We start from the raw sequence: 11,440 nt of genomic DNA, 5'->3' as shown, positions 1-11,440 counted from the left end.
CAAACCCAAACACGGAATAGGTATCTCCAGCACCTGCAAGCTTCCCTGCACTCTCCACAAATAGAAACATAAGCAGCTTTGGCCACGAGTCGTCGTCTCCAGCCTCCCACTGCCCACACACGTCGCTCGTCTTTCCCTGCCCAGGCAGAAATGCGTCTGTTCCCTCATTTTCCTCCTCAAAACAAGTGCTGCCCACTCCGAGCGGTGCGTTGTTCCAGCCTGTCCGCCAGGTTTTCAAACCAAAGGAAAGCTTTTGAGTCAAAGGTTATTTGCCACACAGAAAGCACGACAGATCCAGTGGATTTCTCAAAACCGGTACACGTAACCTCGAGTGAGATGACCTTGCTTTTATACACGGTGCTTGGCTGCTGGGGAACAGTGTGTGGGAATCAGTGGGGAAAAGGAAACGTGGAGTAAAAAAAATTTTAAAAATTCTGGTTCTTTGTCCTAGGAAGCCTCCAGGGACAGGCAGAATGAACCACAAGGATACCAGCTTTGCTGCAAGCCAGAGTCCAGCATCGGGAATGGGAGCAGCGAAGCCACGTGCCGGGTGCTCTGCTGCAGCCTGCCCTATTTCACAGCCAGCACTTTCCTAACCCCGCAGGTTGCAAGCAGCTCGGTGCAGCAGGGCTAAATGCAGAGCCACGGCGGGAGCTGGCACCCATCCTCCCACCATTTAGCATCCTAGTTGCCAGCCCCAAGGAAAGCGCAGCCTCCCCTTGCCTAGGAGGGCAGGAGAATGTCAGCAGGAATAGGAGAAACCTTCATCTTCCTCCATCGAAAGGAGGGGGGAGGGGGAAACCCCAAGAGAGGTAGACTGTGCCAGTGTACAGTGTATTTTTACTCTGTGGTGGGGAGACATAGGGTAAGCAGCACTGTGCTAAGCAGTGATCCCCCTGGAGCAGGCTGGGATGCTGGGTCCCTTTTTCCCTCTAAAGCCCCTTCCCCTCCAGCTGTTTCATTTGCAGCCATTTATTAAAAGCTCGTGTTAGTACGAGCTCTTGTTGCTGGGTAAGAGCGTGACACTGGGCTCTGCAGCAGCACTTTTCATTCCTAATAGATGCCTAAATCCTAACAGATGCCTGTGCCTGAAAACTCCACATCTGTGGGAAGCGACCGCCACGTAGCATCATCCTGGCCAGCGACTCATGCTCTCCCACGCTCATTTACGGGCACTTAACATATCTGGGAACAAAACAACACGGAAAAAGCTCCAGTTGTCAGGAGAAACTGGCCGCCCGTCCCCGAGCACAGAGCTGCAGCACCTGCTGCCCAGGGCTCTGCCCCCAGCCTGGACCCCACAACGGGCAGCATCCCACCCAGACAGGTTTCAGCTTCTCCATCACCCACCTGGGACAATCTCCTCGGGGAGGACTCATGAGTGCAGGATTTGGCTTTTACTGGCCCTGGCCTCCAGGGCCAGTAAGCCTTGGAGCCTCCCTTGCCCGGTGGTGCTCCCTTGGGAAGTGACACAGAGAACGCAGGGCTGAGCGCAGTGTCCCCTGGCTGATGGGACGCTGTGGGCTGCAGCACCGAAGGGGTTAGAAACACACTGTGGAGTCTGGATGTCTGGAAGAGCAGTGGGGAAACAGTGCTTTTCTGCTCCCTTCTCATCTCAGCGGTGCCTCGAGGAGCTGCAAGAGCTGTCGAGGCTTCTCTGAGCAGCTCCTGGTCATCCGACCACGTCATCCAAAGGTGCAGGGGGAGCACAGCCCCAGTGCCTGGTCCACGAGCACCTTCTCTGCTGTGGAGGGCCCAGGATCTGCAGCCACAAGAAAAGCCCAGATGCTCTGTTAGTGTGGACCCTCCACCTGAGGTACTGAAACAGCCACGATCACTCCCCACTGTGCTTTGCTGTCCTCCTCCACAGGCTCGGGGCTGCTCAATCCCCCAGACCCTGCAGGGAAAGGGGGCTATTGCTCCTTCTCCCGCTGCATGTCCCGGCTGGACTTGAAGAAGTCACTACGCAGCAGGCGGTAGAAGAGGATGATGTTCATGGGCGTCATGATTGCCATGCCCACCGTGCCTACGGCGTACGTTGCCGGGGGCACGTTCTCCCGATTGAGGAAGAGCCAGCGAGTCATCCAGGCCAGCGTGGCGATGCGGAACACCACGTAGGTGCCCAGGTTGACGATGCTGTTGAGGCGGTAGCAGGTGGTGTGCACCAGGTTGGCCATGAGCAGGATCTGCCGCAGGTGGAGGAAGATGGAGTTAATCTCCACCAGTAAAGCCACGAGGGCAAAGCCGACATACTGGTGGAGCAGCACTGCAATACCAAAGCAGACAATCACCTGGGAAGGAGAAAGAAGAGAGGCTGAGCCCAGGAGCTGGTTGCTCTCAGCTGCTGCAAGCTGGAGCCCTCCATGTTCGGGCGCAGAGTGGAGCCAAGGTGGAAACGGTTATCACACCCGTGCCAAACCTGGTCATCACCCCACGCATGTCTCTGCAGCATTGCAGCCTCCAGCCAGCGCTGTAGCCTCGGGCAGGAGATAAAGTCACCCCACCGTTGCGTGAAACCTGAGTGGGTTGTTTTTGTTCCCAGTGGGAGGAGAAGGAAACATTTCTATAAACTCCAGGTTGGCAGAGGAGACAGAGCAGCCAGACCTAACCCTGCTTTTGTGGCCTGGGGAATGCAGTTGGTTGTGGCCCAGCAGGTTTTTCCACACACAGTGAACAGGACAGGAAAGGAGACGTGTAGCCCAGGGCTACGGTTGCTGCTGGCTCAGGGATTCTCCCCAGAACAGTCGAGCTGCAGGGATTAAGCGGCTTTGGGGCATCAGAGAGCCCCGTGGGATGCCCCAGGCCTGGCCTGAAGCACCCTGGGGCTGCTGGATGCCGCAGCAGGGGACAGGGCTGCTGGGGGCAGAGCGGGTGCGATTCCTGCCCCCTACCCTCCCTGCTGGATGGGGGGACAGGCTCTGCCTGCCCATGCTTCAGCACACACAGTCCTTTCTTCAGCTTATATCATTAATGCTGTTCTCTGTATTGGTTCTTTAATGAGATTATCTGCTCCCTGCTCGTTAAGTCACTGTCTTGGCTTGAATTAGCTCTATTGTGGAGATGACCTTTTGACTCGAGAGCAGAGCTGCAGGGCTCGCTGGGCTCTGCGAAACAGCAGGTCTGACCATTGCCTCCCCAGTCCCATCCCAGGTAGGTCCCAGTGCTGTCCCTGTCACCATTGCCAGGCCCTGCAGACCCCCGTGCCTCCCCTGTACCCCACAGTGTCTCTGCTGCTCAGCTCCAGGCTGTGACACCCACCTGCCCTGCAGCATCCACAACGCTCCAGAGTCCAGCTCTGGCATCTGGACATCGGAGGTGATCAAAGAGAAACCCACGCTGGGCACAGCCAGGCAGGCAGAGGGTACTGGTGTGGGGCTCCTGCACCACGGCTGCTCCAGCCGCCCCAACCCGGTGGCCACTGCTCTGACCTGAGTGAGAGGAAAGCACCCCAGGGAGCGGGAGGTGGAAGGAGGCGATGTGCAGCCCTTCCTGGCAGATACTCAAGTGGCTGAGAGCCAGCAGGAGATGAGCTGCTTGCCTGTGCCAGCAGGGACACCTGAGTCACCGCGTGTCCAGGCCACTATTACGGATCAGCCCCCTCGTCCAGCCCTCTTCTACTCTACTCTGTGCACACACATTTCATTTCCTACCTATCTTTGGGTGCCTTTCTGCAGACCCTCCAAGAGTACACGAGTCCTGCAGGGCGAAGAGCTCTGAGCCCTGCTGTCTGGGCTCCTCTCTCCAGGCAGAAGATTCAGGCAGGTTTTGTAACAGGCAGCAAACACCCACACTACCAACAGCAGAAGCCCCGCTCGCGTCCCCCAGCCTCCCTGGTGGTACAAGTGCCAGGGTCTGTCCCTTGGAGAGCGGCTGACGGACTCACCACGGAGTGATGGAAGAGCAGCTCCCAGGACTGGCGAAGTTTCTGATTGCACAACATGTCCACAAAGTCTTCAAGGAAATAACCTGGGATCAGAAAGGCCGTGAGCAAAGAAGGCGGCCAGGAAGGGCTGTGCCAAGGGACCCCCCACGCCAGCAGGCTCTGTACCTGACTGGGCTGGGCAGCCCCTCTGGGGAAGTGATGGCCACAGCTCAGCCCAAACCCTCTGTGGGTGGTGAGTCATGCACAGGGCAGGACCACGCACAGCAGGAAAAGGAAATTGGTGTGTTTTGGGTCCCTCCAGCAATCACTACATAAGACGTGCTCCTAGGGAGGGGCACTAACTAACTGATCACCTGGATCTGTTTCCAGAGAAGGGTGACAGCAAAAGTGGTGTGTGGACCCTCCCCTGTGTTACCATCCTGGGATGGGATCCCTTTCAGCCTGGAGCCCTTCACATCTGCAGGATTTGCTGCCACCAAACCAACCCCATGTTGGCATTTTAGATGCCTCAAACCTCCTTGCTGAGCTGTAGCCATGCCGGGAAGCCTGTTAGCACTCACCACAGGGCTGGTGACAGATCTGCAAGAAGGTGACAGGGCGGGAGGTGGGAGGAGGCTTCACACAGCCAGAGGACTCAACGCTCCTGCCCTCCACACTGGCAGGTTTAGCTTGAGGCTCTGGGGCGAACTGCATCAACCCCATATCGTGGGTATTTTTGGGATGCCCCAAGCCCTGGCTTCCCCGTGAGGATGGTGGCGGGCAGCCTGGTGCTCAGTACCTCCTGACCGCGAGTGCCGTGGGACAGAAAGGAGCCACTGTCCTTTGCCAAGAATAGGGCGATTGTCTGCAGTGCCTGAGACATTGCTGCCCGTGATGTGGCTCAAGGGGCTGGTGTCAGGCACCAACGAGCCCCTGGGGACACCCCGGGGGGGCAGAACAGGGGTCAGCCCACTCCCCCCACCTCACCTACAGATACAGCGACCAGGCTGTGTGCCCCAGGCGGGTGCGTGCCCACCAAATCCTCAGACAGTCCAGGGTGGAGACAGAACCTGCGGGGAAAGGGGTTGCGAGTGCCGGGCAGTGCCTTTGGTCGCCCAGTTCCCTTCCAGTGCCCTTGGTGCCCCTGGTGCTGCTGACCGCCCCCCCCCCCCCCCTCCCCCCCCCCGAGCCCTCCTGTCCTCCAGTTTCCCCCGGAGTCTCCCTGTCTCCCGCTGCCTTGCTGCCTCCCTGTCCCTCGATCCCCCTGTGCCCCTCGAACCCTCCTCAACGCCTCCCAGTTCCCAAGTCCACACCCTCTTCAGGGTCCCCCAACACCCCCATTCCCCCCCCCCCGCCCGGGTGGGCTCAATCATCTCCCTCGGTGCTCCCCCCCGCCCCGCCCGGCCGCAGGTTCCCCTCGGGATCCCTCGATGCCCGCATTCCTTTCTAGTCCCCCCGCTCCCCTCCAACAGCCCGGTGTGTCCCCCCCGCCCCCCGGCCCCAGGTACCCTCCGGGGGTTCCCCGGTGGCTCACCCGGCCAGCGCCCCGCCACCGCTGAGCACGCTGTGCGCCAGCGACGTCCAGATGTTGCGCCACTTCCAGCGGTTGCGCCGGGCGGAGGGCGGCGGCGGCACCAACCTCTCCAACCCCCGGTTCAGCAGTCGGAAGGCGGCGAAAGAACCGGCCACCACCAGCAAGCCCGGGCTGATAGCCATGGGCATCCACCTGCCCGCAGGGCTCCCATGGGCACCGGGCGCTCTACCCGACGGCTCCGCCTCGCCCGGTCCCCGGGGCCCGCCCTGCCACCGCCCCGGGCACCGGCACCGCCCCGAGCACCGCCCCGCCTCACGCCCGCCGTGCCCCGCATCGCCCCGGGGCGGGGGGGGGGGGGAGGAGGCGGGGGACAGCGAGCATCGTCCCCGCGGGGAAGGGTCGGGGGGGGCTGCGGGGGCCGCCGCGGCGCTGGAGCTGCCGATGCCCGCATCCCCCCCCCCCCCTCCCTCCGCGGGGATGCAGACAAGCAGAGGGGACAGTGCCGCCTCTCGGAGCGTGGGACTCAGGGAGAGGGGGGGCAGCGGGAGGTGAGCCCCCCGCGGTGGGCATCAGCCTTCTCCGGGCACGGCAGGGCAGAAGCGACGGCCAGCCCGAAAGCTGGGCTGCGAGTGTGCCACGGAGTCGGGGGGGGGGGGGGGGGGGACGACGACGCTGGGTGTCCCGTCACGGTGCTGGAGCTGGGGACACCTTCCTCGCTCCTCCGAGGTTCCTCCTCCACCTCGGTGGCACTTGGTGGCCGAACACCTCGCCCGTGAGGTGCTGCGGCTTCACCCCAAAGCATCCCCGGCGTGTGACGCCAGCGAGGCTCTTGCAGCGTTGCGTTGTGCTGGAGAGCCGCCCCTCGCCCTGGGTAAGGACCCACGCAGACGCACACCACCCGGTCTGATTTCACATCAAACAAGCAAAAAGATCCCGTTGTCCTGCCAAAAAAAATTGCTCTGCCCACAGCACTGTTGTCTTCCATTCCTGGGTCCCATGTGTGGTTCTCAGAGGAGCTCCCCGATGTCTGGGATACCCCAGCTCTGCTGTCCGGGGTTTGGGAATTCAGGATCCCTTACCCAGAATTTCCTTAGTTCCGTTCTACAACTATGCTGGTTTTCCAGCTTCCCGTAATTTGAGTGTTCCCTTGGCGCTTTTTGATGTCTCCACCAGAAGCGTGGCTGCTGCACAGACCTCGCTTCTCTTCTGCAGACGGGATGAGTCACCGTGTACACACTGATGAATGTCAAACTCTGCCTCTCCTGTGAGGTATTAATTTTGGATGAAACCTTCTGCGTTCTCTTTGCTGAAACAGAAACGTGTGGAGCCTGAGCTCTGAGCCGCTGGCCTGGCTGGGGTGATGGACACTGAAAGATCAAGTAATATGCTGATGGATGGGACACTGAGAAAGGGAAGCAATTAAATCAGATCTGAAGAAGAGAGGTGAGATAGCCCCAACTGATAGAAAAGCATCTGTTCATGCTGCAGAAATTTGTTTAAAAGCTGGACAAGACAGTGTAATTTCATAGCAGTGCAGCGTCGGGGAGATGCTCCCTGAAGTAATCGGCAGACCTGATTGCTCAGGGGATTATAAATAATCTCATGTATTAGGGCTTGAAGGATCACGTAGGCTAATCTGTTACTGAGAAGGCCGAATGCAAAGACATTTCTGTTTAGCATAAAATACGCCGAGGAGAGGGAGACATGCCTGGCTGCTCAGGGCACTGAGGAGAAAAATCATTTAACAATTAATCGCAGTATAAAATTGCAGAGAGCTGGTTTCCTAGTGAGAAGTCGTCTGCAGCGTTTGAGCCTCAGAAATCTCAGCTGCCCCTTTCCACGGTGATAACCCTGCCCTTCACCTGCCTGCAGGTAAAGTCCAAAACCGTGAAACACCGTGACCAAGCCTGGCCCCGTTTGCCACAGGGGCTCCCTCATTCACGATGTTATTCTTCTAAAGATGAATGTTGGGCCAGGCTTGGGACAGGAATAGTTCAAATGTTTCTGGACACTGGAGAGCTTTTACCTACCACTTCTGCAGGGGAGGAATTTAAGACGGGATGAATTGACAGCCTGATTCAGGGGCTTTCATCCCACTGCTAGAGCACTAGCAACATACGTAGCACTTTTTGGCTACTTTCAGACCAGATTTTACTTAATTTTACCAGGATTTGCCATCAGGCAGTGATTTCTTACAAGCTCTTTTCCCAGCCTTTTCTCCCTTCCTCTGCAGCAATGGCATTAAGCAGGGATGGTTTCAGAGCTGGAGAATTCCAAGCCCAGTTACAAACAGGTCCCTTGACACCAGTTCAGGCCAAATATTCAGCCACATCCCCCAGGCTCGGAAGCCAGGCTTGTCCCAGAAGAAGCCATACAGAAGAGCAGGGACAGGAGCTCTCGGGCACAGCTGCCACAAGAGGTCCCTGCACGCTCGCTGAAGAGAGCAGCCCGATGCGATGGCACTGCATTCACAACTTATTTGGAGATATTGCCTTTTTCACCCAAATTTTGAGTTTTCCCAGCAGTTCCCGAACACCCTCATTTTCTGCAGGGAGGCAGCTCAGCCTGGTGATGGGTCACTGCTGGTGCCTGCTCCCAGCAGGGCAGGAGACTCCTTCCAGTTATCAGCAAGGACGTGCCTAGGTCCATCCCGTAACGCAGTGGGGACCACAGCTAAACCCATAGCAGGGGTTTTTCAGCAGCAGCTGGGGTGCAAATCGAGGGTACAGCAGTTCTCTCAATAGTTGGACAGTGGCTTTTTTCTCCCTCTCACAGGTTGGAGTTTCTCTGCAGCACATCCGAGAGAGATAACCCACTTCCCACAGTAAAGAGCTGGCAGTTTGATAGTCTCCCATACGAATTCTGTCAGATAAACTATATCCTCCCCTAGACGCTCCCCACTACTCCTCGGTGGGGTTTTGGGTGTGCTTTCGCAGCTCCGCTGTCCCTTACACAAGGAGGACCCTGTTCTGCTCCCGAGCACCACCCAGGGCCCCCCATAGCCAACAGATGAGGGAGCTTCTGACATGGCAAAGTCCTTCTGGCAAAAGTCATGCTCCTGGTTTTGGAAAGCCTCGCTCCCTTAGTCTGCCTCTCTCCACCCACGGAGGCATCTGCTCATTCAATGCCAGACCTGGCTCACACCTGAAATCATTTGAGAAGTCCAAAATCTCAGAACAAATCAAGCAGCTTGGCTTCCAAACTTTAATTAGCTGTCATCTTCATCCCTCTCTGAAGTGTGTCACTACTCTATCTGCTAAGCCACAGGAAGTCAGACAATAGAGGAATGTTTTATTCTATAGCCCCATTTTCATTCAGAAATGCTGTAACTCCACACTTATGAAAGGATCTCCTGTGCAAAATGCACACCGTGTATGGCAAAGCATGCCCAGGCGTTGCAAAGGTAGGTGTGAAGAGAGCTGAAATCAATGCACACTCGAGCATCCACCTCTTCCAGCCAGAAACACCTTCCTGATGTGGAAGCTGGATATTCTCCAGGTGGAACTGGGGATATACTTGCCGCAGCCACAGGAGAAAGGCACATCAGTCTCTGCGAGCGTGGTGAGCAGGAGAAGGGTTTTGGCTGGCACTGACAGAGCAGAGAGTTTTTACTACCTTTTCCCACAGCCCTTATCTCCATTTGACACACATGTAGCTCCGGGATTTAATGTGAGAAACACCAAAGTGTGGGCAGGTTGCTCTGGATGCTCTTGCTTTTGGCCTTCTCCCTCTTTCCCAGGACTGGAAGTCTTTTCTTCTCAGGATTTGGCACAAGGGACCTGTAGGAGAAACATGTGACAACAGTCCAGCATTCCCAAGGATGCTGCAGGCTCTGCTGTCTCTTGAGGGCTTGGGCTGGACCAGCTGCCACGATTTGGTTGCACAAAGGATGTGCTCCCTCCTTCTCACTCCGGTTGCACAGGTATGCCATGGGATAAAAAAACCCACTCCATTGACAGACGCATTGACAGGCAAAACCCCTTCCAGCACAGCAGCACGGGTAGTTCCTTATGTTTCTCCTCTGCCTCCAGTAGCTGACATGCCCCAAATTTGTCTGCTTTCTGAATCATTTATCTGCTGCTATTAGTAAGGTCTCAGATTCCTTCTTTCCTCGTGATGAACAGTGAAATGTGGGGCCAGATGTCTGCCCAGACTGTATCCCATCTCTCACCATTGCCAGACACGAATGCTTAGGAAGAAAATGTGAAACAGCATGTATAATTTTTCTTACCCTATAAGCAAATTCATTCCCACCAACTATTTCCTTTTCCATCTCTTCTTCCCATGTGGGATACATTTTTTTTTTCCCTGTTTTGTTCACCATTCTCAAGCTTAAGTAATTTTTGACGGATATCTATGTGCTTTCTGGTTATATTACGTGTTTATGACCGCATGGGATTTTTTGCAATTCAGACAGGTTCAGAATGAGCCCTGCAAGGTGGAAGCACGCCTCAGCCCCTGCACCCACTCCTTGCAGCATCACACGCTGCTGAGCCCACTCGATTCCTCCTGCGTTACGAATATAAGCACAGGAGCTTCCTAACTGCATCTCCTGCTGCTGCTGGCGCTGCCACTTGGAACAGGTTAGGTTCCCTCCTGAATTCTCTCGTTATTAATATCACAAACCAAGCTGTTCAGAGAGCGGTGTCCCATTAATCATTTTAGCTCTGCTGCAGTTTTCACCTCCCTTCCTCTTCCTGCGCCTAAACAGTCTTCAACAACATTCGACTCTGTGGGCAATGCTCGGTTAAAATCGGCAGGTCTGCTATAGAGCAGGGAAGAACCCTGACCTCAGCAAGCCAGGGGCAAGCAAAGGTGGGACAAGGATGCATCCACACAGCCACGGCTGCATTACAGCATGAAAAAATGTGCTACACCGGCTGAGGGTAGTAAAGACTTGTAGGGAGGAGAGCTGCCCCCCCTTAAATCTTTGCCCCTAAACTTGGATTTTCTGGAGCGCTGACAACACTGGAGAGACACAGCGAAAGTGAAGATATCTAATAAAACACGAGGGCGGCTTAGCAGCTCGTGTGAGTCAGCACCAATGCGGGTGGCAGGTCTGGTCAGACATTTCCGATGCCTACCTGGGCTCTGCTCGCGCTTGAGAGCACCACTTCCTTCTGCCCTCTTCCTTCCCGTGGTTCATCCTGCTGTGTGTTACAAGCAAAGGTCTTAACCACTCTGAATACCTGCCTCTGGGTTACCTAACAAAGGGCCAAAAGATGCCTGCAGAGCATCTCCCCAAAAATCTGCCTCCAACACCATCCCATTGCCTGAATCCCTCGAGGGCACATTGTCTGTTCCCGGGTGCTGGCTCTCAGAGACGCAGTAACGCAGCTCCCCTGCAGCTAACCCAAACCTTCCTTCTTACATCCAATATCCTTTTCAACTTTCTATCCTTCGCCGTCATCTTTGCCCCCCTCGGAGACGGGCATTTTGTTTCGCCTTTATCCCTTTGCATTTTACAAAAGCCCTTCCCCAGGCGCTCGGCTGCATCCAGCCGCATCCATCGGCGTCCAGCAGCCGAACGAGCTGCCCAGCCCCGTAGCGCGAATGCCACCGCACGGGACTGAGCTCTGCCTGGCTCGTCCTGAAGCCTCCCACAGCTGCACACCTTTCTACCTGCCACTTGGCCAGCGCTCTGCAGCTTTCACCCATAAGCAAACAACGTTTTTCAGTGATTTCTGCTGAGTCAGAGAATGCCTCCGCCAGGGCTGCTGCTTCTCCACGTGGGAACGCGCTTCTGGGGAATAATTACAGAGAGTTTAAACACGGATGTTCAGCAGCCAAATTGCTTCATGTTCAGGCTCCCGGCCAGGAAGGCAGAGCCCGAAAGCTGCTCGTTGGCGCTGTGAGAAAATAACCTCACACCTGCGCCCATCATGGGCGTGCGCTGCCCGTGGGCTAAGATCACTCCTTACACGGCAGCGCCCCGGCACTCGGCACTGAAAGAAGGTACACTCACGGCTGGACGGGTCCGACGAAGCAAGCCGCTCTGCAAATTAGCCACCTTGCCCTTACAGAGCATCCCTGTGCATGCCCTC

General features: G+C 56.4%; 1 protein-coding gene across 1 annotated transcript; it reads right to left on the bottom strand.

Moving 5' to 3' along the window:
* Positions 1-1,913: 1,913 nt before the first annotated feature.
* Positions 1,914-5,584, bottom strand: TLCD2 (TLC domain containing 2). The gene is made up of 4 exons (XM_086475374.1): positions 5,397-5,584; positions 4,850-4,932; positions 3,884-3,966; positions 1,914-2,291 (listed from the first exon to the last, which is right to left on the bottom strand). Exons 1-4 carry the CDS (start codon positions 5,582-5,584, stop codon positions 1,914-1,916), a joined length of 732 nt encoding a protein of 243 aa, XP_086331500.1.
* Between the last annotated feature and the right edge of the window lie 5,856 nt (positions 5,585-11,440).

This window comes from Leptosomus discolor, chromosome 18, assembly GCF_034619465.1.
Source record: "Leptosomus discolor isolate bLepDis1 chromosome 18, bLepDis1.hap2, whole genome shotgun sequence".
NCBI classification, from domain to species: Eukaryota; Metazoa; Chordata; class Aves; order Leptosomiformes; family Leptosomidae; genus Leptosomus; species Leptosomus discolor.
Note: the sequence above shows the minus strand (reverse complement) of the source record. Positions and strands in the feature narration are given on the sequence as shown.

Coding starts and splice junctions, on each gene's coding strand:
- TLCD2 (XM_086475374.1), bottom strand. CDS start 5,584: ATGCCCATGGCTATCAGCCCGGGCTTGCTGGTGGTGGCCGGTTCTTTC. Junction 4,933..5,396: donor GGTGGCGGGGCGCTGGCCGG/GTGAGCCACCGG, acceptor CTTTCCCCGCAG/GTTCTGTCTCCACCCTGGAC. Junction 2,292..3,883: donor TGCTCTTCCATCACTCCGTG/GTGAGTCCGTCA, acceptor TCTCCTTCCCAG/GTGATTGTCTGCTTTGGTAT.